Below are 26473 nucleotides of genomic sequence, written 5' to 3' on the forward strand. Positions count from 1 at the left end.
ATGTGATCGCGATGGCGACGCGCGCGACGCGATGGAATACAGTACGACTGTTAGTATGGTGTTAATAAACGTCGAGGGACGTCGATTATTAGAACTCTCCGCGCGCGCGCTACACCGGCGGCGGTCGCCCCGCGGCGAGCGCGGCTTCTCTCTCCCGCTCAGCCTTTTTCATCCTCGCCTTTTTGTTCTGGAACCAGTTGTACACGTTCGCCTCGTTGATCGGCCCTAACTTCGCGAGTTCCTCCGTGATCTGTGTCCGAAGCTCCCCGTTCGGCGTGCCCATGCCGGTGAGGAACAGCTCCTCGAGACGCGCGAGCTGCGCGGGCGTGGGGTTCCACCGCGGCGCGGACGGCCCCCGCGGGCCGTCTGGATTTTTGTTGTACACCGGCGCCGGGTAGCTCGGCTGCGCGCCCGCGCCCGATGCTGAGATGCCCATGCTCGAGCTCAGCGCGTGCATGACGCCCGCGCCTCGCCCGGGGAGCGAGTTCCCCGGCGCGTTGAACGACTTCCCTTCCTCGACTTTTTGCTGCGCTAAGATGATCGCCTGGTTGCAGACGTGCGAGAACGCCGCGATCTGATGCCGGAGCGTGTCCAGCTGCGTCGGCGTGAGCTTCGCGGCGTCCTCCGCGGTCGGGCGCCACTGCGGCGGCGGCGCCTCCGCGGCGGGCGGCGCGGGGGAGGGCGCAGGGGATGGCGCGGGCTGCGCTTGCTGCTCCATCCCCCTCGGACGCGCGCTCCTCGCGCTTCCTCCCTTCCTCTTTTTCTACGAGCGGCTAGCTAGCTCGGCGCGCCCGACCGCGAAGGCGAGCGGTCCGCGGGTTCGAGCCGCGCGGGTTCGCGGGCGCGGCGACGGGTGGACGCGTCGCGCGCGACGCGTGGACGCGCGGGAGACGACGCGGAGGCTCGCGCGACGACCTGGTCCCGCCTGCCGGGCGCGGATCACACTGACTGGCGTTCAAAATTGTCGTGGCTCGCCTTTGACTGGCGACGCGACGGCGTGACTCGCGCGCGCTGAGCGGTCAGTCGTCATCGCGCGGAGGAGGAGGACGGGCGGGCCGGCGACGAGTGACGCGTCGCGCGATTCGATACCGCCGAGGAGGAGGGCGAGAAGTCGCCGGCGAAGATGCCCGCGGACGCGGACGCGGTGAAGGCTGAGCTCGCGCGCCTCGGCGCGTGTCCGCTCTGCGTGCTGCGATTTCACGGCACGCGATGCGCCTCCGAGCGCGACGCGTACGTCGCCGCGGCCGCGTCGACGTCCCGCGACGACGCGCCGTGCCCGTGCTGCCTCGGCGTCTTACAGCTCAGCTTGGACGTGTCGTCGTCGCGCGCGCGCAGCGGCGAAGGCGCGTGCACGAGCGGCGACGGCGGCGGCGACGGCGACGACGCCGCCGCCGCCTCTGGGGGAAGTGGAAAGCCGAAACAAACGCACGTCGAGCGAGTGGACGTGTCGTCGGTGATGCAGTACGTCGACGGCATGCGCGCGGGCGGGCACGAGATGAACGCGTTCGCGCTCGAGGTGACGCTGCCGCCCGCGCTCGCGGTGCGGCAGGCGGCGACGCGCGCGCACCTCGCGGAAGTTTTCGCATCAGCCGCCGACGCCGACGCATCCGCCGCCGAGCTCCCGAAAGCGGAGGACGTCAAGGACGTGTTCCGCGCCCTGGTCATCCCGCTCCTGGAGAATTTCGGCGGGAAGGACGGACGCGCGCGTCTGAAACACTCCAACGACGCGAGCTTCCGGTTCTCGCTTCTGTTCGAGCACGAGGCGTCCGCGACGGAGGCGAGCTTCGCGCCGGTGGACGGCGGCGGTCGCGGCGGCGGCGGCGGCGGCAGCGGCGGCGGCGGCGGGAGGCATCATCACCACGACCGGAAGCGCAAACTCCCCCCCGCGCACCTCAACGTCCCGACGATGCCAGACGCCCCCGCGGCCAGGTGGTCCGCGCACGGGAACGCGTACAACTACGCCGAGCGCGTCGCGTCGTCGTCGCCGTCCTACGCGACGTCCTCCGCGTGTCGAGCCGCGGGCGTCGCCGTCCCGCCGTCTCCGCCGAGACGTAAGACCACGTGCCGGATGCTGACGTACCACGCGCCCGTGTACGTCGGAGGACGGTACCTGAAGTGGGCGCGCGGGGTCCCGCAGTCGCCGTGGGTCGCGGACGGCGAGACCGTGGGCGAGGGCAGCGTGCAGACGTCGCTGGAAGCCGTCGTCGTGCGGCGTCTTCGCGCCGACGGCGCGAAGCTCAACGCCGCGGGCAGAGAGGACATGGACGTCCGAATGCTCGGCGGCGGGCGGCCGTTCATATTAGAGGTCCACAACCCGCGGAGGATCGCGCCGAGCACGGCGGAGTGCGCGGAGATGGAGCGCGAGCTCGAGGCGAACGGCGACGGCGTCGTCACCGCGTCCGGGTTGCACCTCTCCGACCACGAGAGATACCGCGCGATGCACGAGGGAAGCGCGGAGAAGGAGAAGACGTACTCGGCCGTGTGCTACGCCGCGCGCGCGCTCACGGACGCGGACGTCGCGAAGCTGTGCGGCGTCAAGGACCTCGTCGTGCGGCAGTCCACGCCGACGCGCGTGTTGCATCGACGGTCGGCGGCGGTGAGAGAGCGGACGATCGCGTCGATGTCCGCGGAGGCGGTCCCGGGGTCGCCGCGGTTCTTCACGCTGCGGATGACGACGCAGGCGGGGACGTACGTGAAGGAGTTCGTGCACGGGGATTTCGGGCGGACGTCGCCGAACGTCGGGACGCTGCTCGGGTGCCCGTGCGATATACTGCAGCTCGACGTGACGGACGTGGACATGGCGTTCGCGGGCGGCGGCGGCAGCGGCGGCGGCGGCGGCGGAACGACGGACGAATAGTCTTCTTAACCTTAGTTGATAAGTTACCGAGCGCCGCTAACACCCCCCCCCCACCCCACCCACCCGCGCACCTCTACGTGTGCCTACTGTTGTTTACAATCCACGTCCCCTTCCTCCGGGGTCTTCTTCGCCGCGAGCTGCATGCGATCCTTCTTCTCTTCGATCTCCGCCACGACGGCTTCGCGCGGTTTTTTATATTGCACGATGAGCGTGAAGTTCCTATAGTCCCACGACAGCGCCGCGTCCTCGAGCTTCTTGTCGAGCAGCTTCAGCTCCGGGACCTCGAACCGCTTGAAGTACTTCTTGTTCGACGTCCGGATCACGACCTGCTGCGCCTCGTGGTCGCACCGGACGTCGTACGTCTCTTTCGGGTACGGCAGATTTCGCACGCGCCACACGAAGCTCCCGGGCGCGTCTTGCGACCGCGTGAACGACGGGTTCGCGCCCGACTCGATCAGCGTCCCCGTGTCCGGGGCGAACGTCCTCGGCGCCTCGCCGACGAGGTACTCCCACGGCGTGTCCTTCCCGAGCGTCGTCCTCCCGCGCCGGCGTCGCACGAGGAGCTCGTCCGTCTTCAGATCGAACTCCTCGATCATCTCCGCGCCGTCCGGGTACGTCGTGTGAACCTTGCGTCGCCCGCCTTGGTTCACGGAGGTGGACTCGCCGCCTTTGCGGAACATCGAACCTCGCGTCGCCCGCCTTGGTTCACGGAGGTCGACTCGCGACGGGGTGGGCGGACGGGCGGCGCTCGGGTCTGCGCGGGTGGTGCGTTGACCGAGTCGAGTCTTCATCATTGACAATTTTAAGTCGGCACGATCGAGAGCTTCAGATCTAGATCTGAGACGCGCACTGGGAGCGATGCCGAAGTCCGCGGCCGCGAAGGCGTCGGAGAAGAGGCGCATCGCTCGCCAACGGGCGGAGGCCCGCGCCGGCGGCGGGGGAGGAGGAGGAGGAGGAGGAGGAGGAGGAGGACTCGGCGTGAACCGAGGCGGCGCCGGGAAACGAAACAGCGCGCGGGGATTCAGCTCGAGCGAGCGCGCGGCCTTCACGGGATCTTCGAGCAAGCGCGCGCGCGGCGGCGGCGGCGGCGGCGGCGGCGGCTCTCGCGGCGGCGGCGGCCACGGCCACCGCCCGAAGAAGCAGAAGAAACCCAAGGCGGACCGGACCAACTACTCCAAGAAGGTGAGGAAGGCGATCGAGCACGACGGCGACGTCCCCGGGGCGTACGAGCTCTTCCTCGCCGCTCGAGACGCGCACGACGCCGTGCCGTTCAACCACAACCCGGGGCCGATGCTCAAGACGGACGCGTTTCACGTGTTGATCCTGGGCTTGATGCGCGCGACGCACGTCGATCACGCGGTGCACGTCGCCAAGGCGATGCGAGAGACGGGCGCGCCGATGCCGCTGAAGCTGCTGTCGCAGATGATCGCGTCGCTGCCGTGCCGCGTGTCCGGCGCCGTCGCCGTCGAGCTCGTGAACGCGCTCGGTCCCGTGGTGTCCGGTCTGGACGCGCACTCGCGAGGGTACGTGAACACGTACTACCGGCTCCTCGCGATGGAGTTTTGCGAGGAGAGCGCGAGCTATCTGAGTCGCATACGGAGCGCGCCGGGAGACGCGATGGAACGCGGCGGGAGCGCGATGCTGGACCTTCACGCGTCCGTCAACGGGAAGAAAGCGGGGGAGATTTTCTTGCGCGGGCCGCGCGAGTACCCCGCGCTGAGGCCGGAGGAGGGGCGGAGGGTCATGGGGAAGAACGACTCGGTGTTGATCTCGCGGCTGAAGAAGTGGACGGAATCTACGAATCGCGGCCTCGGCGGCGGCGGCGGCGCGTACGGCAGTTCCGGGGGGCTCTCCGGCATGGGACGCGGCGGTTCCGCGGCGGATCTGCGCGCGCCGGCGCCGGGGTCCGCGGAGGCGGCGGAGGCGGCCGCGAGCGCCGCCGCCGTGGTGGCCAACGGCGACGCGGACGCGAGCCGTGAAGAGATGATCGAGTACGAGGGCGAAATCGTCTCCACGGAACTCGATAACCGCGGGTTGCGCGTGAAGATCATCGGCGGCGGGCACAAGGACATCAGCGGCGGCGGGTGGCGCGTGGATAAGCTCGCGAACAGGGTGACGTTTCGCAGGCAAGTCGAGGCGATACGCGCGTTACTGAACGTGGACACGCACTGCGCGGCCAACCCGAAAAACGCGGAGAAATCGTCGCTCACGGATCCGTGCTTCCGGCAGATCCTCACCGCGGGGTTCGACGTCCTCGCGAAGGCGGATTACGTCCAGAAAGCCGCCGCGGCGAGGCAGAGAGAGTACGACGACTCCGATTCCGATTCAGGGGAGATGTCGGACGGCGGGGACCGCGGCGGCGGGGACTACCGCGACTACCGCGAAGGCGACGACCACGAAATTTACGAAGCCTTCGGGGCGATATCCGCCGCGGACGTCCCGCTCGCGTGCGACGAGCGCGCGAGCGGTCTCATCCCTGACCGCGCGGAGAAGTTCGCGAAAGACTTCGCCTCCGGCGCGGTCGACCCGATCGCGAAGTCGCTGAACGAGTCGCAACGAAACGCGTTGCGCTCGGCGTTGACGAACCGCCTGACGCTCGTGCAAGGCCCTCCCGGCACGGGCAAGACGTACACCTCCGTCGCCATCGTGAAAGGCCTCCTCGCGATGAACCGCGGCCCGGTGCTGTGCACGAGCGACAGCAACACCGCGGTGGATAACTTAGTGCAAGGGATGGCGGACGCGCGGATGCGCGTGGTTCGCGTCGGGCGATCGGAAGCCGTGCGTCCGGAGCTTCTGAAGTACGTCTTGGAGCGAATGTTCAACGACAGGACCGGCCCGGAGCGGAGCCTCGCGCAGCAGCGCGCGCTTCGGCAGGCGGACGTCGTGTGCTGCACGTGCTCCGGCGCCGGGAGCGACATGCTCGAGAAGTTTAACTTCTCCGCGGTGCTCCTCGACGAGGCGAGTCAGGTCACGGAGCCGTCGAGCCTCGTGCCGCTCTCGAAAGGGTGCCATCAGCTGGTCCTGGTGGGCGATCACAAGCAGCTGCCGCCGACGGTGACGTGCCGCGACGCCGGGAACGCGGGCCTCTCGACGTCGCTGTTCGACCGCCTCGCGAACATGGGGGTGAAACCGAAGCTGTTGGACGTGCAGTTCCGCATGCACCCGGCGCTGTCGCGGTTCCCCTCGGACGCGTTTTACGACGGCCGCGTCAAGTCGGGAACGCTCGCGAGGGATCGACCGGCGCCCTCCGGGTTCGCGTGGCCGAACGCCGGCGTCCCGATCGCGTTCGTGCCCGTGGGCGTCCCCGGCGTTTCCGGGGCTTACGGCGGCCACGAGCGGCGAGAGGGGAACGGCAGCTTCGTGAACCAGAGAGAGGCGGACGTCGTCGTCGACGTGTTATCGCGGCTGCTTCGCGCCGGCGGCGGCGAGCTCGAGCCGCGCGACGTCGGCGTCGTGACCCCGTACGCGGCGCAGGTGCGTCACATACGACGGCAGCTTCGCAACCGCGGGATCCAGACCGGGATCGATCGCGAGACGGGGAAGCCCGGCGTGGAGGTGAGCTCCGTCGACGGGTACCAAGGCCGCGAGAAAGAGGTCATGGTCGTGTCCACGGTGAGGTCCAACGACAGAGGGACGATGGGATTCGTCTCCGACGCGCGGCGGTGTAACGTCACGCTGACGCGAGCGAAGCGCGGCGTCGTCGTGTGCGGCGACCCTAACACGCTCGCGAGCGATCACGTCACGTGGGGGCGGTGGCTGCGCTGGGCCGCCGCGGGAGGGCTGGTGATCGGCGCGCCGGGCGACCCGGCGGAGGTGATGAAGCTGAGGACGATGGACGCGGACTTCGCGGGGCCGCAGCCGGCGGCGGCGCCGCCGCCGAGAGCGAACGCGCCCGTCGCCGTCGCCCCCCAGACGATCGCGCCGCCGCCGCCGCCGCCGCGGATAGTTCCCGTCGGACCCGCTCCTCCGCCGCCGCCGCCGCCGCCGCGGATAGTTCCCGTCGGACCCGCTCCTCCGCCGCCGCCGCCGCGACAAGTGGCGGCGGCGGTGAACGCGGCGCCGACGCTGAGAGAAGCAGCGGAGGCGGCCAGGGCGGCGGCGGCGGCGAGAGCGGCGGCGGCGCCGGTCGCGCCGCCGCCGCCGCCGCCGCCGCACTAGTGGACTAACGTCTTCTTCTTCTACGACACGTCTGCTTCGCTATCTATCGCATGCGCGCGAAGACGCCGTTCAATCGAACGGCGTCTTATCCCCCCCCGCGATCGCGGCGAGCCCTTCGCGGTACGTCGGAAACAACAGCTCGACGCCGAGCGACGTCTTCGCGCGCGCGTTTCTCACGCGTTTCTCCTCACCGCTTCTCCTCGACGGATACGCCGTTCCCGCCGCCGCCGCGACCTCGTCCTCCGTCGCGTCGGCGTCGTTCTCCTCGAATTCTTCTATCCCGAGCAGCGACCGCGCGTACGCCGCGGCGTCCCCCCGCGGCGCGGGCTCGTCGTCCACGACGTTGTACACAGTGTCCTCTTCTTCCGTCTCTCCGCCGTAACCGCCGCGCTCGGCGACTTTGTTCACGCTCGCGAATAACACGTTGACGATGTCCGCGACGTGGACTCGCGATATGAACTTCCGCGTCCCTCGCTCCGCCTTGCTCGCGGCGGTCGCGGGTGCCACCCCCGCGGCGTGTTTCGCGGCGACGGCGTCCAAGACGCTCCGTCCCGGGCCGTAGATGCCGCCGAGGCGAAAGACGAAGGCGGGGACGCCGGACTCGACTCTCAGGTCTCTCCACGCGCGCTCGGCCTCGTCCCGAGCTTTGCCTTTCGCGCTGGACGGCCGCACCGCGGTGGTTTCGTCGACCCACGCGCCCGCGAAGTCGCCGTACACGCCCGTGCTGCTGAGATATCCGACCCATCGCAACGGCGACGCGTCGTCGGCGGCGACGACGTCGCCGCCGTCACCGCCGTCGCCGCCGCCGCGGGCGCGCGACTTCGCGACGAGCGCGTCGACGCACGCCTTGTCCGACAGCACCGGGTCGCGGTCGAAGTCCGCGACCGGCGGGACGGAGTCTAACACGTGCGTGGACGCGCACAGCGCGCGCCAGCCGTCCGTGTCTAGCCCTATCCCGTCGTCCGGGCGCCAGACGTGCGCGTTGATCCCGGCGTCGCGAAGCGATCGAGCGCGCGCCTCGTCGCGGCACGTCCCCGACACCGTCCACCCGCCGCGTCTGAGCGTGTTCGCGACGCCGAGCGAGACGTACCCGAGCCCGAAGATGAACATGTGGCGCGGCGTGCCGTCGGGCTCGACGTTAGGGGGTGGCGTGAGGCGCGCGCGCGGCGCATCGGAGGAGGAGGAGGACGAGGAGGAGGAGGACGAGGAGGAGGACGACGACGCGTTCGCGCGACGCGCGCGACGCGACGACGACGCGAGCGTCGCGCGATTCAGACCCCGGGGCGACGAGGACCGCGACGAGGATCTGGTGGCCGCATACCAAGCGCGCGCGACGGCGCGCGCGCTGGGGACGCGCGATGACGGCTCGACGCGCGCGGCCATCTCGCCAGCGGCTGGGGCGATCGGTAGTGCCGACCCGCGAGCGCCTGAGGGCGATTCCATACTAAAAAGTTCATCGATCAGTTGAAAGGGGAAGCGATCAAGTGTTGAAACCGAGGGATGGGTGAAATACAGTACGTTTCCGCAATTTCGACGCAGGAGCCGTCGTCCCTTCGTCGTCGCCAAGAGTCTAATAATTCCCATTTCCGTCATACGCACGCGCGCGCCACACGCACACGCACGCGCGATGGTTCTCCCCGCCGCGCAGCCGTGGGAGTTCTCCCTCGTGGACAAGATCTTCCAGAAAGGCGGCGACGGCGCGGGCGGGATCGCGCGCTACCTCGCTCGGCACGTGCGCAGCAGCGACTACACCCCGCCCGGGGCGATCCTGAACGTCGATTTCAGGCGCGCGATCGCGGAATTGAACGTCGCGGTGACGCCCGCGTCCTACGACGCCGTCGCCGCGACGTGCGGAATCACGTCCAACACCGCGCCCGGGGACTTCCTCTCCGTCCGTCTCCTCTCTCAGAGACTCGCGAGCCTCGCGGCGACGGGCGTGGGGATCAGCAGCGTGTACGCCCCGGTCGGCGACTCCCCGTTAACCGGGGTCACGATCCCGCGCGTCGCGCTCGAGGTGCACAACCGCGCGCTGAAAGGGATACGCATCGGAGGCCCGAACGACCCGGACTACGACCCGCCGCAGCGCGGCCAGCCGTCGTCCCCGCGCGCGCCCGCGGCGAAGAGCGACCCGAACTCGTGCATGTACGACGTCGACGCGCTCATCGAGGCGGAGAATCGAGCGGCGGCGGAGGACGCGGCGGCGACGCGCGCCAAGTCGAAAGAAAACAACGGCCTGTACTCCATCTCGAGCGTGTTCGGCGGCGCGCACGCGGAGGAGTCGACGCCGCACAAGTTCGGCGACCGACGCGAGTCCCCCGCGCACACGCCCGCGAGCGAGACGGCGCCGTACGCGGATGAGAACACGCACGCGACGCCGCGTCGAATCGCGCAGAGGGAATGGGAGCGGCGACGCGCGGAGGACTCCGCCGCGGGCGCCGTCGCCGCCGTCGGCGTCCCTCCGATCCCGGAGCTGCCGTACGACCACCAGTGCAAGCCCATGGCGAGCCTAAACAGCGTGGAGAAGGTGGAGGAAGCGATGCGGACGTCGCTCATGGCGCGCATCAGCGTCAACGGCGGCGACACGATCGGTCGCGCGATGCGAATCTTATCCGGCATGTCCGCCGCGGGAGGGAGGGTGAACCGCAAGCAGGGCATCCGCCTGCACGAGTTCCACGACGCGATGAAGCGCGTGAACGTGAACCCGGCGGATCCGAGAATCGTCGAGGAGCTGTTCAAGAAGCACGATGCGGACGGGAACGGCACGCTGGACTACGACGAGTTTGTGAGGTATTTGCTCCCGCAAGACTTCATGCCGACGTCCCCGAAAGAGTACAGGAAGCAGTACAACTACCGCGGGTTCGCGCCGAAAATCGGCGAGATGGTCCCCGGCGGCGGCGACGGCGGGATCACCCAGGTGAAAGGCGGCGCGGACGAGGAGACGTACGACAAGAACGGCGACCAGTCGTGGCACGTCAACGACCGCATCTGGCACGGCGAGGTCCAAACCGCGGGGATGAAAACTCCGCGCGGGTACCGCGTCCTCCCCGAGCGCGGCATCCAGCGCCCGTCCATGGAGCAAGAGAAGGTCGGGACCGCGATGTTCCAGAAGCGCGATTCGAGGATGCACGACATGATCCCCGACGACGCGGCGCGGCCGGGGAAAACCACCGCCGGGGACATCAACGTCGTGTTGTACGACGATCACGTCGGGCAGCACAACCTCAGCGTGAGGCACATCGAGGCCGCGATGATCGAGAAGCTCGCGGGCGCGAACGGCGGCGACGCGACGCCGCAGGCGCTGCACAAGCACTTCAAGTACTTCGACGTCGACTTGGACGGCGTCATCACGAGGGCGGATTTACGAAAGGCGATTCTGAGGCTCAACGTGGACCCCACCGACGACGCGTTCGAGGCGCTGTGCGCGAAGTACGACCCCACGAACAGCGGATTCGTGGACTACGCCACGCTCGCGCACGAGATCGTGAAGGACAGCGCGCAGTCGAGGTCGGTCGTGGAAGCGAGCCGCGGCGGCATGGGCGAGCGTTGGGGCGCGGACGGCAAAGACACCTGGGCGGGGTACGACCGCGGGAAACTCCAGTCGCACCTCGAAGCGATGCAAGAGCCGGGCGTCTTCGACCGCGGGAAAGCCGGCGAGGCTGGGTACGTGCCGAAGATCACCACGGCCGAGGAGCTCGAGCGGCTGCTGACGCAGAAGGCGATAGAGAAGCTCAGCGCGACGGGGTTCAGCGGGGCGATGAACGCGTGGAAATATTTCGACCGCGACGGCAGCGGCGGCGTCGACCGCGACGAGTTCGAGACCGCGCTGAGCCACTTCAACATCGCGGCGACGAAAGAGGTCATCGACGAGGTGTTCAATAAGTACGACAAGTCCGGGGACGGGGATTTGGACTACTTCGAGATGCTCGAAGCGCTCGTGCCGTCGCACGCGATTGACACGGTGCAGTACATTAAACGCTTGGACGGGAACGAGGACCGGTCGAGAGCGAAGAGTCATCGCCAGGCGGCGACGGAGGGGCGGGACATCGGGAGCGCGCGCGTGACCGCGGTGAACGACGGCTCGCAGCGGATGACGGTGAAGCAGTTCCAGAAGAAGCTCGTGGGGTGGATGTCCGCGCGCGGGAGCGGTTTGGTCAAGTTGCGGGCGATGTTCAAGTATCTCGACACGGACGGCAACGGGAAGGTGTCGCACGCGGAGTTCGCGAAAGGGCTGCACCGCATGAACATCCACCCGCGGCACGAGGATATGGTGAAGATCCTGAAGCACTACGACGCGAACGAAGACGGCGAGATTGACTTTGAGGGGTTTTTCAAGACGCTCATCCCGGAGCAAGACAACGCCGGATTCGTCGACGGGAACTGGCAGTGGGACGCGTACCACGACCCGAAACCGGCGAACATCGTCCCGACGTCGCACATGCTGTACGGTAACGGCCTGGAGAAGATGCTCATGGAGAAGATCGAGCAGCTCATGGACGGCAAGGGGAGCATGATCAAGGTGTTCCGCGAGTTGGATTGGGACAGGAGCGGCACCGTGGACCCGAGAGAGTTTCGCGCGTGGTTGAACCGTCTGAACTTTCACCCGGACGACGAGACGTTCGAGAGGACGTGGAAGTCGTTCGATCCCGAGGGGAAAGGGCACCTCGTGTACCAGGACTTCGTCAGTCGCGTCGTGCCGAAGACGAAGTTCGGTGGTCTCGAGTGACGTGAGAGTGAACGAAGCGCATACTGTAATGTAATGTAATCTCGACGTACGAATGTACTTTAAATTTGCATCGTCTATCCTCGCCCTCTCTACTCTTCTCCGTCCATGACTCATCGCGCGACGACGACGCTCGCTCACGCGAACGGGTTGAACGACTTCTGCTGCTGCTGCTGCTGCTGCGGCTGCGCGAACGGATCAACCAGCGGCTGCTGCTGCTGCTGCTGCGCGAGAAGCGGGTTTTGCCGCATCGACTGCGGCTGCGACCCGTACGGGTTCGGCGCCGCGAACGGGTCCACGACCGCGCCGCCGTTCCCGACGCTCGCGGGCTGCGCGCCACCGGGCGACGGCGAGAACAGCGTCTGCATCTGGTGCCCGTTCTGGTTCACGCTCTGCATCATCTGCCCGAAAGGATCACCCGCGGTGGAATCTTGGTTCCCCACCGGCGAGTGCGGCTGCGGCGGGATGGACGAGTTCAACCCGCCGTTGAACGGGTCGTCGCCGCGCGTCGGCGACGCGGGCGTGAACGCCGAATGCTCTGGAATGTGCTGCTGCTGCTGCTGCTGCGCGCCGCCGCGCTGCTGCGCCTTGGCGATCGCCGCCGCCATGGCGCTCGGCGGGCCCGAACCTTGCGCGTCGAGCTCAGCCAGCGTCATCGTCGGGACGTCGTCGCCGCGGCCGCCGCCGCTCGCGGACCTCTCGTGCGCGTACTTGTCCGAGAACCTCCCGGAGGAGGGACCGCCGCCGCCGCCGGGGCCGTCGCGCAGGAGTTCCTTGCGTCGCGAGGAGATGAGCTGCGTGAATTGGCGGCTCGTCCCGGGGTCGAACTGCAGGACGTCGCAGAACGCCTTCTTCTCCCCTGGGCGCTGCGCGAACTCGAGCGCGAGCTGGTAGATCTTCCGCGAGTCCTTCACGACGAGGTACACTTGCTTCAGGTCGATGATTTTCTTCGTCCACTTGTGCACGACGAATCCGCGGTCGTCGATCTTCACGGAGACGATCATGTTGCCGTGGACTAAGATGCGGCGCGGGTACTTTTTGTTGCGAAACGCGCGCACGAGCGCGTCGCCGTGGGCTTTGTTGCACATGAAAACCTGCTCGAAACTCTTGTCGAGGTCGCTCGCCATTATCGTCCGCCCGCGGGCGATGTCCTCGATGGTGAACTCCTCGCGCGAGCCGCGGTCGCCGTAGCGAGACATCGTTCGCGACGTTTAGCGGCGATTCCGTGGATAATTCCCGATCGAAGCGCCGGTCGCTTTCGAGAGCGTTGCGCGCTGCGTTCGGTCGCTTCGTCGGAGACAACGGACGCGCGCGAGCGGCGAGTCCTCGAATCAAGCGCGAAGACGCCCGAGGCGTGCGACGGGTGACACGGCGGGGACGTGCGTCGCGCGCGGCGTCTCTGCGAGCCGGCGCCGCCGCGAGAACGATAAAGGCGTGTGTCGCTTTCCGTGTCGGCGTCGTTTCCAGGTTAGGTTAAGTGATAAAGTAGACCGTTGTTTAGGAGTTAATCTCACAGCGGTGGCTGGCCCACGATCTTCTTTTTTTCACGCCGCGGGAGAGAGCCGCTGCCGCTCGGGGGAGAGCCGTGAAAATCTGTAAAACTTTTCCCCCGGTCACGCCGCGGGCGACTCCCTCTTCATCTCGTCCATCTTCTTCGCCGCGTCCTCGAACGCTTTCCGCTTCCGCTTGTTCGGACGCGTCGCCGCGCTCGACGCGCTCGCGCTCGCGGCGACGCCGCCGCCGCCGGCGATCGCGCTCTTCGAGTCTCTCGCCGTCGCGCGCGCGTCGCGCGCGGCGGCTTTCGCGAGCGAGCGCTCCTCCTTCGCCTCGACGGCGGCGGCGGCGGCTCTCTGCGCCTGAGCCTCGGTCGACGCCGACGCCGACGCCGACGCCGACGTCGCCGTCGATTTCTTCTTCGGCGTCTTCCCGCGCTTCGGCGGAGGCGACGTCGCGCGGTGCTCGTGCTTCGCCGCGTCCGCTTCGAGCGCGGCGTCGCCGTCCTCCTCGGCTGAGGGTTCTTCTTTTCGAACGTAGAACCGGAGGTACTTTTCGAAGTCGGCGTCCGCCTTGGCCACGGCCGCGTCGTAGCACTTCTCGAGCGTCTTCGCGGCGCCTTTCCCGCAGTCTTTCACCCCGGGGATGTCCTTGAGCGCGCCGTGAACGCGGATCGCGCGCTCGTACTGGATCGCGAGCGCGCACTCGGGGTGCCGGTACAGCGTCTCTTCGTACGCGCCGTTGCAGAACGCGATAGCGAGGCAGAGGTCGCCCGGCTGCATGCGGCCTCCGCGGTCGCACGCGTGTTCGCAGCACATCGTCTCGCAGGGCGCGCGCTCGAGGAGGAACGTCGCCTCCGTGACGGCGGGCGCTTTCGCGGACGTCTCCGCGGCGGGCGGCTGGGAAGAGGGAGCGTCAGCGCGCGTCGTTGCTTTTGAAGGCGGGAGAGAGAGCGAGGAGCGGGCGCGCGCGCACGTCGTCGGTCGCGCGGAACAAGTCGCGGAAGAGGGCGTGCTCGTCGGTGGAGTCGAGTGCGAGGGCCATCGTCTCGTGAGCGATGAGAAGGCGTGCGGCGGGTTGGACGAGCGCGCGTGCTGTTCTGTTTGCGGGAGGAAAACACGCGCGGGTTTCGTTTAAAAAAGTCTCAAAACCTCGGCGGGCGCGCGCGTCGCGTTCGTTCGCGTGTCGTCGTGTCGTTTCGTTACATCGGGCGCGTGCGCAGGCCTATATACAAGAACGCAGTGAATGAAGTGAATGAAATCCGCGCGTGCGTCGCGCGTGGTGCGTGATGCGTCGTCGTTTCGTCCGTCGCGCGGCCCGTCGTCGTCGTCGTCGTCGTCGGGCTGCGTCGCGCACAGCTGTGCGCGCTCACGCCGCGGCGGGCGAGCACGGGGCGTCGGCTTCCTCGGCCGCGATCGCGTCCTTCCGCGAGGACTTCCGGTTGCCTTCCCTGAAGACCTTCGCGGGCTTCATGGACGCGTTCTTGCGCTTCTTGCTCACCGCGATCGGCTCGTCGTCGTCGTCTTCCGCCTCGGCGTCGTCGTCGGCGGCGGCGGCGGCGGCGTCTTTCTTCGCGGCGGCGGCGGCAGCCTTCTGCTCCGCCTTCGCGGCCTTCGCTTCTTCCTTCGCGCGCTCCTTCTCTTCCTTCGCCTTGGCCTTGGCGTCCTTCTCCGCCTGCTTCGCGGCCGCGGCGTCCTTCTTCGCCTTGGCTTTCTCCGCGGCTTTCGCTTCCTTCTCCTCGACTTTGTGCGAGCCCTTGTCCGCCTTCTCCTGCGCCTTTTGCGCGGCGTCGAAGTTCGCGCTCGTCTGCGTCGCGGCGTACGCCTGGTCGACCTGACCGAGGATGTCCTCGTCGTCGCCGACGCCGGGGATCTCGCGCAGGGACTCGTACGACTCGAGCGCGTTCGTGAACTGCTTTTCGGTCACTGCGAGGAGGGGCGGGAGAGGAGGAAGGCGTGAGCGCGCGCGCGTTTGAACGGACAGGAAACGCGCGACGCACCGCAGCCGAGGTGGCTCCAGTACGTCTGATCGTGCTCGTCCCTCGTCGTGATGCTGCCCCAGCGCAGGGCGTCCTTGGCGATCGGATCCTTGCACTTCCTGCAGTTGGATCGGCCGCTCTTCGCGTGTTCGATGACGTACTTGTTGGACATAGCGAGCCTGCGGCGAGGGAGGGGCGGGAAAAAGAGCGAGGGCGTTCGAACGAGCGAACGCGCGCGCGAGAGAGAGAGCGCGCGCGTCAGGGAGTCGCGCGCGGGGTGAAACGACGGACGCGCGGGGACGACGCGGAGCACGCGAGGGACGCGACGGGGACGGACGCGCCTGGTGGGCGAGCGAAAGGAAAGTCGGTGAGGTGCGGCGGGGGGTAAAGCGCGTGGAGTCGTTGTGAAGCGCGTCGTGGCTCTCAAACGCGCTTCGTCTCTTTTCTGATGACTGGAAGATTCAAACTGAACGAGCTCCCGCCCAGCGCCGCGCCCGCCGGTCAGTTCCGCTTCGCGACCTTCCCCGCGCTGATCGCGATCGCCGCCACCCCCGCGGCGGCGGCTCCCAAGAACCCTAACGCCCATCCCGCCATGCCTTTGCCCTCGCCCTCAGCCTTTGCCTTCCCGCCCCCGTTCTTCTCCAGAAGCGCGGTCCCGCGCGGCCCCTCGCCGCGTTCGCGCTTCGCCTCCGCCTTTCTCCGCGCCCTCAGCGCCCTCGCTTTCGCTTTCGACAGCGGCGCCGGCGCCGGCGGTTCGATCCCCGGCGCGGTCGCTTTCGCCTCGGCGACGGGTTTCGTCGCGGGCGCCGTCGCGCTGCCGGTCGTGGGCGCCGTCGCCGCCGGCGCCGCCATCGTCGCCGCCGCGGGCGCGGGCTGCTCCGCCTTTACCGCCGCGGGTCCCTCGATTTTCTCCCCCCCCGCCGCCGCCGCCGCCGCCGCGGGCGTCTCCTCCGCGGGCGCCGCCGGCGTCGGTTCGGGCTTCGAAGGCGGCGCGGCCGCGAGCGACGCGGCCTGTTCCAACGTCGGCTTCGCGCTCTTCTTCCTCTTCGCGCCCTTCTTCTTCTCCGTCTTCGGGTCCGTCGCGGGAAACGCCGCCGCCGCCTCCGCCTCCGCGACGGCTTTCACGAGGGGATCGTTCTCGACGCTCCACGGCCGCTGCGCCACCTTCGCGTCCTCCACGACGACGCCCTTGGCTCCTTTCTTCTTCTTCTTCCTCTCCGCGACGACCGCGGTGACTTTCATCGTGTCCACCTCCGCTTTCGCCCTGATCTCGTTCGCGACCATCTCCGCGGTCGCCTTGACCGGGTCGGCGCTCGCCGCGCCGCCGCCGTCGAATCGAAACGCGCTCCCCTTGACGCCGTCGTCCTCGCCGCCGTCGTTCTCGTTCTTCTTCGACGGCGGCCGCGCCGCGATCCTCTGCTTGCGCGACTGCCGCTGCTTCACGAGCTTTATCTTCGCCTCGACGACGCCGATCTGTTCCGGGGTGCTCGCCACCTCGAGCGCCGCTTCCAACGCGCGCAACGCGCCGTCGTCGTCGCGCATCTCTTCGAGCACCGCCGCCTTTCGAAAGTGCGCCTTATCCCAGTCCGGCCGCAGCTCGATGCACTTCTCCGCGTCCGCGAGGGCTAGGCTGACTTTGAGGAGCTTCAGCAACGACGCGCTTCGGTTGCTGTATATCGGCGCGAGCTCCGGGGAACTGCGACGGAGGGGCGAGGGAAGAGAAGCGCGGGAGAATGAGCGTGAGTCGGCGGCACGTTTCGTTTTTGAACGTCTCGCGCGCGATCTGGCGCGGGGGCGGGCGCGTTCGGGCGCGCATCGCGCGTAGCGAAGGCGACGCGAGGCATCCGCGCGAACGCACCTCTCGCATCCTTCCTTGCTCGCGAGCTTGAGCGCTTTCGAGTACGACGCCGCGGCTCTCAGGAAGTCGTTCTCGCGGAACTGCTCGTTCCCGGTCGCCTTCAGCGTCGTCACCGCGTCGGAGAGCGCCATGGCGCGCGTCTCAGGGACCGCGTCGCGCGGAGACGCGCGGGGTGTGATGTGACGGGTACTTGGAGTAACCCGGGAGCGTGACGCGTCCGGGCGCGCCGTGCAGTGGCGAGGGGGGGGCGTAGATCACCACGCGTGTTGACCCGCGAGATACTTTTCGGGACAGAAATCAACAGTCATTTTTCGTCTTCGCGCGTCTTCATCATCGACGGCGACGCGCGGCCGCGTCGGTCGTAGCCATTCCACGCGCGCGTTTCTCTAGTTCACACGTTTCATTACCACCCACCGATAAACACGCCGTCGCTCGCTCGCTATGACTATCGAACGCGCGCTCACTTCGCCTCCTTCTCGACGCGGTCGGTGACCAGGATGAGGTGGTACCCGAACTGCGTCTGCACCGGCCCTTGAATCTCCATCACCGGCCCGTCGAAGACGGCGTCGTTGAACTCCTTCACCATCTGCCCGGGCTTGAACGTCCCCAACGAGCCGCCCTTGGACTTAGACGGGCACTCGCTGTACTTCCCCGCTTCCCGCGCGAATCTGTCTTCGATGTTATCCTGAGGGCCGTCGTTCAGCCTCTCGAGGAGGGAGACGGCGAGCGAGCGATCCTTCACGAGGATGTGGCTGGCGGTGGCCTCCTCGCCGCCCGCGAGCGCGAGCAGGCCCGAGATGGCGCCGCGCGAGCCCCACAGGACGGCAGCCTGCGCGAGGAGAGATGCGCGCGTCAGCGGCGGTGACGACGACGACGCGTCGGCGCGTCGACGGCGACGCGACCGCGCGGCTCGGAGAGACGGAGAGACGGAACGGAATGTGCGATGCACGGCGACGGCGTATCGGAGGGAGATATCGGAGGGAGATATCGATGTCGCGCCGCTCGACGGAGGACGACGACGGCGCCGAGGACGCGGTCGAGACGCACCAGCGAGGCGTAAATCGCGATCGTCGGGATCGTGTCCTCGAGGCTGTCCGCGAGCTGGAGGATCGCGTTGCCGTGCTCGGTCGCGGCGAACGCCGCGGGGGCGACCGCGAGCGAGGACGACGACGCGAGCGCGAGTCGCGCGATCGGCGCGGCGTTTCGCGACGGCCCGACCGCGGCGGTCGCCTTGCGAACGGCGCTGTTTTTCGGCGCGGACGCGGCCGCGACGGGCGCGAAGCGAAGGGAGGCGACGCAGAGGGCGGACATGTCGGAGGGTCTCGCGACGAGTGCGCGACGGCGAGTGCGCGCGACGGACGAGGATGAATGATGACAACTGTCCCCGGCGCGTCATGTCAGCTCCGATTATTTTCGGCGGGAGGGTTCTGTTGGACGCGGACGCCGCCGGCCTCACAGCGAGCGGCACGCACCGAGGGGACCACCACCGGCTCGCGCACCATGGGCCGCCACGGCGTCTCAAGCATCCACGCCGCGCTGGACGACTTCGTCACGAAGCTGAAGCGGGGCCAGCTGGAGACGAATTCGATCGCGCTCGCGAGGCACGCGACCGAGGTGCTCATCCACGCGGTCGCCGCGCAGCAAGCGCCGACGACGCAGGGGATCATCGACGGCGTGCGCGCGGTGAGCAAGGAGATGGTGGACGCGAGGCCGTTGGGTGCGTCCGCGTCGTGAGACAGGGAGACTCGCGCGCTCTGATCGATCGAGCTTTCGCGCGCGAGGATGCGCGATCCCGCCCCCGCGAAGAACGATGTCCGCCGCGCGCGAAAACCCTTCCATCCTCTGACCGCCCCTCCTCCCCCCGTCCCCACCCCCGCCGCCTACTCCTCCAGAGCTCGTCGTCGGGAACATGTGCAGGCGCGTCTTGCACATCATCCGCGAGGAAGCGGACGACCGCGCGGACGACGGCGAGGAGGGCCACGACGTCATGAGAGCGTTCAAAGCGGAGGTGATTGAGGTCATCGGCGAGCTCGTCGACGAGCTCGAATCCGCGCAGTCGCACATCACCGGCCACGCCCTAGAGCACATCTCCCCGCAGTGCGTGGTCTTGACCTCCGGCGGCAGCGACGTCGTCGAGGCGTTCTTGAGGGAAGCGAACAGGAAGAGGAAGTTTCAGTGCGTCGTCGCGGAGGGCGCGCCGACGTTCGGCGGCCACCGCCTGGCGAAGCGGCTCGCCGACGCCGGGATCGAATGCACGGCGACGTCCGACGCGTCCGTGTTCGCGGTCATGAGCCGCGTGAACGTCGTCGTCCTCGCCGCGCACGGGGTGTTCAACAACGGCGGGGTGTTTACGAAAGGCGGGGGGCTCTCCGTCGCGCTCGCGGCGAAGAAGCACTCCGTCCCGGTGATCGTCCTCGCGGGGCTTCACGAGCTGTCGCCGCTGGGGCCGGGGGATCGCGAGTTCGAGATGAACGACCTCTTGTCTCCCGCGGAAGTGATCGACTACACCGCGCTGGCGGACTGTCTCCCCGCGGCCGCGAGTTTCAGCGCGGGAGGGCCGGGAGGAGGAGGAGGAGGAGGAGGAGGGGAAGGTGGGATCGCGGGGGGAGCGGACGCGGACGCGAACGCGAACGACGGGGGGGCGCGAGAGCGCGGGATGGAGGCGTCGCTGGACGTCGCGAACCCGGCGTTCGATTACGTCCCGCCCGAGCTCGTGTCGCTGTTTCTCACGGACGCGGGCGGGCAGGTGCCCGCGTTCGTCAAGTCGCTCTTGGGGGAGATTTACTCGCCGTTAGATAAGACGTTTTAACACGAACGGAGGCGTATGTAGCACTTTACCTCGTTCGCGCTCGCGCCGCGCGGGGACCAAACTGTTCTGTTCTGCGCGCGACCTAAAATGACTATTGAGAACTCTGCAACATCTGTCGCGTCACCGATCAGATCACGACGCGCGTTCGTCATGGCGGTCACGCGGAGCAGAACCGGGCGAATCCCGACGCGCAGGATCACGCACGACGACGATCGCGCGCCTCTGTCTCACGATGGCGACCAGAAGCGCGGCGTCTCGTCGTCGTCGACCTCCTCCTCCTCGCTGAAGGGGGATCGCGGCAGCATCGCGCTCCTCCTCCTGCTCTACACCCTCCAGGGCGTCCCCATGGGCCTGAGCGCGTCCGTGAGCTTCATCCTCCAAGAGAAGGGCGCGACGTACGCGGAGCAAGGGATCTTCTCCCTCGCGTCGTGGCCGTTCAGCCTGAAGATCCTCTGGGCGCCGCTCGTGGACGCGCTGTACGTGCGCTCGATCGGCCAGCGCCGGACGTGGCTCATTCCTCTGCAGTGCGTCGTCGGCGCGACGCTGCTGTGGACCGCGGAGAACGTCGGCGCGCTCATAAGCGACGAGGGCTCGGACGTTCGCACGCTCGCGGGGGTGTTCTTCTGGATCTACGCCCTCCTCGCGTCGCAGGACATCGCCGTGGACGGTTGGGCGTTGACGATGCTATCGCGCGAAAACGTCGGCCTCGCTTCGACGTGCAACAGCGTCGGTCAAACCGCCGGTTTCTTCGTGTCGTTCACCGGGTTCTTAGTCCTGAACTCGTACGGCAGCGTCGGCTTGAAAGGGTTCATCACGTTCTGGGGGTTCGTGTTCCTGTCGTCCGCGGTGTTCGTGTTCTTGAAGAAAGAGAAGCCGGTGAAGCCCGGCGCGGTGGAGGGCGTCGCGGACTCGTACCGCCAAGCCGTCTCCATCGCGCGCCTTCCCGCGGTCCTCAAGCTGTGCGGCGTCCTCGTCACGCGCGCGATCGCGTTCAGCGCCGCGGAGACGATCACGACGCTGAAGCTCCTCGAGCGCGGCGTCCCGAAGCAGCACATGGCGTCCATCAGCGCGATGATGACGCCGGTGTCGCTGTGTCTGCCTCTGATCGTCGCGCGTTGGACCGGCGGCCCGCGGCCGTTAGACGTCGTCGTGAAGACGTGGATGTTCCGCGCGGTCGCCGCGCTCGGCGCGTCCGCGGTCGTCCTCTTCGTCCCCGCTGGCGTCGGCGACGCGAACGCGGCGATCCCGTGGGCGTACTACGCGTGCGTGTTCGCGTGGACGAGCGTGTACGCCGGGCTGAACACGATTCATTTCGTCTCGTTCATGTCGTTTTACTCGCGCGTGTCCGACGCGGACATGGGCGGGACGTACATGACGTTGCTCAACACGGTGTCGAACTTGGGGTACAAGTGGGTGGAGACGAGCACGATGTTTATCATCGACGCCGTGAGCGAGAAGCGGTGCGAGGGGTTGAGAGGGAAAGCCGCGGCGGTCGCGGCGGCGGCGGCGATGGACAAGGCGACGTGTCTCGCGAAGGGCGGACGGTTCGTCAGCGGCGATCGCGCGTTTCATCTCGCCGTCCTCGCGACGCCGTTCATCGCGTACGCGTGGTTGAAACTCGCGCGCGCGCACATTAATTCGCTTCAATCGGGGAGCATGGGGAAGTGGAAGGTGAGGGTTCGTAATTAAGAGCTGTGAATAAATGTTTACTTCGAAAAAACTGCCTTCAACACCAGCAGTCAAACACACACCAGTCAAAAGTCGTCCGCGGCCCGCATAGCGTCCATCGCGAGCGCCCGCGCAGCGCGCTCGCGATGACCGACATGGACGTCGACGAGCGCAAGCGCGGCCCCGAGGACGTCGACAGCGACGGGTTCTCCCGCGGCAGCGGCTCCGACGTCGACGTCGACGACCCGCCGCCGCGCGTGAACGACTCCGTGCGCTTGTCGCTGCCGCGGTACGAGCCCCCGGGCGCGGGGGACGAGATGCCGCCGCCGCCGCCGCGGACGGCGGACGGCGGCGCGGCGTCGCCGAGCGCGAGCACGCCGAGCGTCCCGATAATCTCTCTGGGCGGCGTCGGAGCCGGTGGCTCCGGAAGCGGCGGCGGGCTCACGTCGAGGAAGCCCCCCGGATTAGGACTGAACGTGAGCGCGACTTCGAATCCGGATACGCCGCCGACCGGGGTGACGATGCCGTCGCCCTCCGGGAGCGGCGGGTCGTCGGGGGGAAACAAGCCCCCGCGCCTGAGCCTGAGCGGCGGGAACCGGCCGCTGGGGTTAGACCTCGACGCGCTTCGAGACTCGGACCCGGACTCGCGGCCGATGTCCGAGCTCCAGATTCGTCGCGAGAAGTTCTCGCACTTCGAGAAGCACTGCACGCAAATCACCGAAGGCCTCTACGTCGCCGGGGACCTCGTCGCGAAGAACCGCGCGACGCTGGACGAGCACGGGATCACGCACGTCATAAACTGCGTCGGGTTCCTCATACCAAACTACTTCGAGGGCGACATGACGTACTTCCCGCTGTGGCTGCACGACACGCCGAACGAGGACATCATCTGCGTCGTGTACGATTGCATCGATTACGTTCGCACGTCGCACCGCTCGCACGACGGTCAGGGGCGGACGCTAGTGCACTGCTCCCAGGGCGTGTCTCGGAGCGTGTCGATAGCGATCGCGTACGTGATGTGGAAGGACGGAGGTAACTACGACGAGACGTTCAAGGTGGTGAAAGCGCGAAGAGGGATCGCGAACCCAAACATCGGATTCACGTCGCAGATTTTAATCTGGGATAAGCGGCGTCGGACGGAGAGCCTCCCCGGTGGCGGCGTCGATCGTCTGTACGTCATCGCGCCGCAGTCGGAGCACGACCCGAAGTACCTCGTCGCGAAGCAGGTCACCATCGGCGGCGGCGACGGAGGGAAAATAGGCGTCGAGTTGCTCGACTCGAGGTGCGTGTTCGTGTTCCAAACGAAAAGCGGCGTCGTTTACGTGTGGTTAGGGAAGGACAGCGAGAGCAAAGGCAAGGAGTGGAGGACGCGCGGGGAGACCTTCGCGAGGCAACTCAGAGAGTACGAGCGTGTCACCCCGGGGACGATGGTGCTCGTGAGACAAGGGGAGGAGAACGCGGAGTTCCTCGCCGCGCTGGGCGGCGGCGGCGGCGCGTCGGCGAAGAACGAAGCGACGGCGTCGGTCGGCGTCAACGCGTCCTACGACGCGGACTTTGACCTGTACGAGAAGGGGGTACGAAGCGCCGTCGCCGCGCGAAGCGGCGCGGCGATCCCCGCGCCGGAGTGGGCGCGCGCGCTGACGCGCGCGCACGGCGGCGCCCCCCCCGGCGCGGGCGGGAGCGCGACGCTCACGAAGGGCTGGTCGCTGAGCGAGCGCTCGAGCGCGCCGAGCGGGCACTTCCCCCCGGTCGGTCTCAACCAGCCCGGGTACCAGGACGACGGCGGCGACGGCGCGTCGACCGCGCGGCCGTTCAGGAGGTACCTGTCCGTCCCCACCGGCGGCGGCGGCGGCGGCGCGGAGGACGTGGACGACGACGCGTTCGCGGCGGCGTCGGAAGCCGCCGCGACGAAGGTGGCCGAAGACGGGTTCGCGCCCACCGATGACGTCCCGCTGTCCGCGCGCGTCAGCGACATGACGCGGTTGCTGGACTATCCCGCGATGGACGTCCTCGGGGTGTACGACGAGGACGATCTAGACTCGAGCGGGGTGTTCATCTTAGTCGAGCGCGGCGAGAAGAGTCTCCGCGTGTGGGTCGGCGAGGACGCGACGCAAGGCGACGCGTGGATCGACGGGGAGGACGTCGAGGTCGCCGCGGAGAGGATCGGGAGGGCGTGCGCGAAGAAGCTGGAGCTGATGGACGCGTGCGAGATCACGCTCGAGAGGGAAGGGAACGAGTCCGACGCGTTCTGGGAAGCGTTCGAGGCGGGGCAGTAGTCGCCGTCGCGACGAGCTTTAATTTCGTCGTTCGTAAAAAAAAAAAGCGCGAGGCGCGACTATCCTGTCCCCGTCCCCTTCTCGATCTCCCACGACTCGTCTAAAAAGTCTCCGCTAATTCGATCGTTCTTCGCGCGCCGCCGCGCGTTCGCGTTCCCGGTACGCGACGGCACGCCTCTCCGTGCCCGCGTGCGACGCCTCCCCCGGCGACGCCCGCGTCAATAAAATCCCATCCACGCCTTCTTTTCTCTTCCTATCCGGCAGACTTTCTTTCTCCGCCGAAAAACAATCCTCCAACCTGGCGCTTACGCGAGGAAGCCGAGCTTCCCGCCGTTCTGCTTCGCGGTGCGAATCAGGTTCTGGCGAACCTTGCCGTCCGCGCCGATCTCCTTGCAGAATTCGGTGATAACCTGAAGAAAAACAAGACGGATCGAAGACGTCAGCGCGGCGCGACGAAGCGACGCGGTCGGGCTTGTTATCCAACCACACGAGGAAAGACTGCGGACGAAAAGGGGGACGGGGGATCGACGCGCCGCGCGCGCTTACCTGCGAGTGGAGCGCGATGGCCTTGCCGCGAATCTGGTTGAAACGCTTCACCCCGATGACATCGCGCGCGACGACGACGATCGGCGCGAAGAGACCGCCCTCGTAGTCGTTCCCCGCCACCACCCTGAGCGAGCCGCGCGACGTCGCGCGACGCGACGCGGGCGTCGTCGCCGCGACTTTCGCGCCCATCGGCGCGGAGGTCTTGAACCCCAGCCCGCGCGCGTTCGTGGACGCGGCGGCGAGAGCGGAAGATCCAACGATCGCGGACATTTTATCCGTGTGCGGAGCGTGCGATGTGCGTGCGAGAGTGCGTCGCGTCGTCCCGTCGCGCGCGCGTTAACACATCCGGCGAACGGAATACTTACGTGGAGCGCCCCGGTTGATTCTCTGCCTACCGTCAGTTTTCGTCTCTTCGCTGATTGGTCGATGACTTCTGACTGTTTGCTCGTACGTGTACACTCGAAAAGTACACATACTTCCGTCTCGCGTCGGGACCGACCAGCTGCAGGAACTCAACTCCGAGCTGTCCTCGAAGGCGTTCGACTTGTCCTCCGCGCTCCGCCTCCTCGCGCGCGCGGACGGCGGTCGTCCTCGCGTCGCGCGATGAAGGACGACGACCCCGCGATCCTCCTCGCGAGATTCGCGCTCGTCCTCGTCGCGTCCTGGGCCGCCGGGTCGCTCGTGCAGCGCGTTCGGCTGCCTCGCATCACGGGGCACATCTTCGCCGGCATCGCGTGCGGGCCGCACGTCGCCGGCGTCGCGACCGAGCGCCTCGCGTCGATGCTGACGTCCCTGGACGTCGTCTGCCTCGCCGTCATCGGCGTCGCCGCGGGCGCGGAGCTGCGGGCGTCCGAGCTGCGCAAGAACCCGAGGCCGACGCTCGTGATGACGCTCGCCATCTCGACGCTCTCGTTCCTCTTCGTGCTCCTCTCCGTCGTCCTCCTCCTCGGCCCGACGAGCATCGCGATGTTGCGCGGGCTCAGCACGTGGCACGCGGTCGCGGTCGGATCACTCGCGGGCACGCTCGCGATCGCGCGATCGCCCGCGTCCGCGATCGCGGTGTTGCACGAGATGCGAGGCAAAGGCCCGTTCTGCTCGCACGTCATGGCGGTCACCATCGTGAAGGACGTCCTCGTCGTCGTCGCGTTCGCGCTGAACATGGAGGCCGTCGCGCTGTCCGGGCTCGCGTTCCACCCCTACGACGTCGCCTACTCCGCCGCCGATGGCACCGCGGGCGGCTTGGGGAGAAGCGCGGCGCGTTCGGCGTTCGCGCTGATGAGGCCGTTCGCCGTCGTCGCCGCGTCCGCGGCGTGCGGCGTCCTCGCCGGCGTCGGGTTGTTCGGCCCGGCGCTCAAACCCGCGCGTCAGCGCCCGACGCTGTCGCGCGTCCTGCGCCCGGCGTACGTCCTCGTCATCGCGAGCGGGCTGTACGCGACGAGCGCGTCGTGCGGGCTCGAGGCGCTGTTGATTTGCATGCTCGCGGGGGCGACGGCGGCGAATCGACGGCACGACTCGGGCGAGCGCGAACGCGACGCGCTCGAGCTCGCGGTCCGCGGGTTGATGCCGATAAACAACCTCGTGTTCTTCACGAGCGTCGGGTGTGGGTTGCGCGTGCCCGCGGTGGTCGACTACGGGCTCGTCGCCGCGGCGATGACGGTCGCGAGGACGGGCGCGTTGATGGTCGCGTGTCGCCTCGGGTGCGTTCTCGTCGGCGCCCCGGCCGCGCACAAGGAGGTCATGTGGCAGGGGTTCGTCACCCAGGCTGGGGTCGCGCTCGGGCTCATTCGCACGATGGAGCGCAAGTTCCCCGGGTGGGGCGAAGACTTAGGGAGTCTCATGGTCGCGTGCGTGGTCGTGAACTTGCTCATCGGGCCGCCGTTGTTTCGAAACGCGATCGTCGCCGTCGGAGAGAGCGGCGTCGCCGGCGGCGGCGGCGGCGGCGCGACGGCGGGAGTTGGAGCACGGAGCGGCGCGGGAGGCGCGCCCGTGGGTATCGCGGGGGAGGTCTGACGAGACGAAGGCGACGAGGCAGCCCCTCTTTCTGTAGGTTTTAGCGAGCTTAGTAGTCGACGTAGGATGTGCCGCGAGTTCTCTCGAGTACATACTGTA

General features: G+C 67.9%; 15 protein-coding genes across 15 annotated transcripts; 6 read left to right on the forward strand and 9 right to left on the reverse strand.

Annotated features, from left to right (window-relative positions):
- Window positions 1-38: 38 nt before the first annotated feature.
- Window positions 39-931, reverse strand: MICPUCDRAFT_48125 (uncharacterized protein). Its single transcript, XM_003061224.1, has one exon. The coding sequence runs from the start codon at window positions 716-718 to the stop codon at window positions 110-112; it is 609 nt and encodes a 202-aa protein (XP_003061270.1). The 5' UTR covers window positions 719-931; the 3' UTR covers window positions 39-109.
- Window positions 932-2083: 1152 nt separating this feature from the next.
- On the forward strand, window positions 2084-2806 carry MICPUCDRAFT_2967 (uncharacterized protein; the record flags this gene model as incomplete). Its single annotated transcript, XM_003060960.1, has 1 exon — window positions 2084-2806. A coding segment is annotated over one exon (723 nt), but the record flags the coding sequence as incomplete, so codon positions are not given.
- A 46-nt stretch (window positions 2807-2852) lies between these two features.
- On the reverse strand, window positions 2853-3601 carry MICPUCDRAFT_49685 (uncharacterized protein). Its single transcript, XM_003061225.1, has one exon. The coding sequence runs from the start codon at window positions 3535-3537 to the stop codon at window positions 2941-2943; it is 597 nt and encodes a 198-aa protein (XP_003061271.1). The 5' UTR covers window positions 3538-3601; the 3' UTR covers window positions 2853-2940.
- Window positions 3602-3715: 114 nt separating this feature from the next.
- On the forward strand, window positions 3716-7015 carry MICPUCDRAFT_60839 (tRNA-splicing endonuclease positive effector; the record flags this gene model as incomplete). Its single annotated transcript, XM_003060961.1, has 1 exon — window positions 3716-7015. One exon carries the CDS (start codon window positions 3716-3718, stop codon window positions 7013-7015), a length of 3300 nt encoding a protein of 1099 aa, XP_003061007.1.
- Window positions 7016-7084: 69 nt separating this feature from the next.
- Window positions 7085-8398, reverse strand: MICPUCDRAFT_60840 (uncharacterized protein; the record flags this gene model as incomplete). The annotated part of the gene is made up of 1 exon (XM_003061226.1): window positions 7085-8398. One exon carries the CDS (start codon window positions 8396-8398, stop codon window positions 7085-7087), a length of 1314 nt encoding a protein of 437 aa, XP_003061272.1.
- A 1927-nt stretch (window positions 8399-10325) lies between these two features.
- Window positions 10326-11802, forward strand: MICPUCDRAFT_28373 (uncharacterized protein). The gene is made up of 2 exons (XM_003060962.1): window positions 10326-10523; window positions 11172-11802. The coding sequence occupies exon 2, from the start codon at window positions 11181-11183 to the stop codon at window positions 11736-11738; it is 558 nt and encodes a 185-aa protein (XP_003061008.1). The 5' UTR covers window positions 10326-10523; window positions 11172-11180; the 3' UTR covers window positions 11739-11802.
- Window positions 11803-11872: 70 nt separating this feature from the next.
- Window positions 11873-13130, reverse strand: MICPUCDRAFT_60842 (uncharacterized protein; the record flags this gene model as incomplete). Its single annotated transcript, XM_003061227.1, has 1 exon — window positions 11873-13130. Exon 1 carries the CDS (start codon window positions 12932-12934, stop codon window positions 11873-11875), a length of 1062 nt encoding a protein of 353 aa, XP_003061273.1. The 5' UTR covers window positions 12935-13130.
- Window positions 13131-13348: 218 nt separating this feature from the next.
- On the reverse strand, window positions 13349-14047 carry MICPUCDRAFT_60843 (uncharacterized protein; the record flags this gene model as incomplete). Its single annotated transcript, XM_003061228.1, has 1 exon — window positions 13349-14047. The coding sequence occupies one exon, from the start codon at window positions 14045-14047 to the stop codon at window positions 13349-13351; it is 699 nt and encodes a 232-aa protein (XP_003061274.1).
- Window positions 14048-14597: 550 nt separating this feature from the next.
- On the reverse strand, window positions 14598-15379 carry MICPUCDRAFT_41378 (uncharacterized protein; the record flags this gene model as incomplete). The annotated part of the gene is made up of 2 exons (XM_003061229.1): window positions 14598-15154; window positions 15229-15379. 2 exons carry the CDS (start codon window positions 15377-15379, stop codon window positions 14598-14600), a joined length of 708 nt encoding a protein of 235 aa, XP_003061275.1.
- Window positions 15380-15708: 329 nt separating this feature from the next.
- On the reverse strand, window positions 15709-17196 carry MICPUCDRAFT_60845 (uncharacterized protein; the record flags this gene model as incomplete). Its single annotated transcript, XM_003061230.1, has 1 exon — window positions 15709-17196. One exon carries the CDS (start codon window positions 17194-17196, stop codon window positions 15709-15711), a length of 1488 nt encoding a protein of 495 aa, XP_003061276.1.
- A 253-nt stretch (window positions 17197-17449) lies between these two features.
- Window positions 17450-18376, reverse strand: MICPUCDRAFT_60846 (peptidyl-prolyl cis-trans isomerase; the record flags this gene model as incomplete). Its single annotated transcript, XM_003061231.1, has 2 exons — window positions 17450-17894; window positions 18113-18376. The coding sequence occupies 2 exons, from the start codon at window positions 18374-18376 to the stop codon at window positions 17526-17528; spliced, it is 633 nt and encodes a 210-aa protein (XP_003061277.1). The 3' UTR covers window positions 17450-17525.
- Window positions 18377-18565: 189 nt separating this feature from the next.
- MICPUCDRAFT_48127 (major facilitator superfamily) lies at window positions 18566-21588 on the forward strand (the record flags this gene model as incomplete). Its single annotated transcript, XM_003060963.1, has 3 exons — window positions 18566-18782; window positions 18958-19855; window positions 20006-21588. 3 exons carry the CDS (start codon window positions 18566-18568, stop codon window positions 21561-21563), a joined length of 2673 nt encoding a protein of 890 aa, XP_003061009.1. The 3' UTR covers window positions 21564-21588.
- Window positions 21589-22195: 607 nt separating this feature from the next.
- On the forward strand, window positions 22196-22891 carry MICPUCDRAFT_19817 (uncharacterized protein; the record flags this gene model as incomplete). Its single annotated transcript, XM_003060964.1, has 1 exon — window positions 22196-22891. A coding segment is annotated over one exon (696 nt), but the record flags the coding sequence as incomplete, so codon positions are not given.
- A 1232-nt stretch (window positions 22892-24123) lies between these two features.
- On the reverse strand, window positions 24124-24553 carry MICPUCDRAFT_19999 (uncharacterized protein; the record flags this gene model as incomplete). The annotated part of the gene is made up of 2 exons (XM_003061232.1): window positions 24124-24228; window positions 24365-24553. 2 exons carry the CDS (start codon window positions 24551-24553, stop codon window positions 24124-24126), a joined length of 294 nt encoding a protein of 97 aa, XP_003061278.1.
- Window positions 24554-24915: 362 nt separating this feature from the next.
- MICPUCDRAFT_63508 (monovalent Cation:Proton antiporter-1 family) lies at window positions 24916-26374 on the forward strand (the record flags this gene model as incomplete). The annotated part of the gene is given in 2 exon segments (XM_003060965.1): window positions 24916-24920; window positions 24922-26374. 1 exon segment carries the CDS (start codon window positions 24968-24970, stop codon window positions 26372-26374), a length of 1407 nt encoding a protein of 468 aa, XP_003061011.1. The 5' UTR covers window positions 24916-24920; window positions 24922-24967.
- Window positions 26375-26473: the final 99 nt, after the last annotated feature.

The sequence above is a fragment of the Micromonas pusilla genome (genome assembly GCF_000151265.4).
Source record: "Micromonas pusilla CCMP1545 genomic scaffold MICPUCscaffold_9, whole genome shotgun sequence".
Lineage (NCBI taxonomy): Eukaryota > Viridiplantae > Chlorophyta > Mamiellophyceae > Mamiellales > Mamiellaceae > Micromonas > Micromonas pusilla.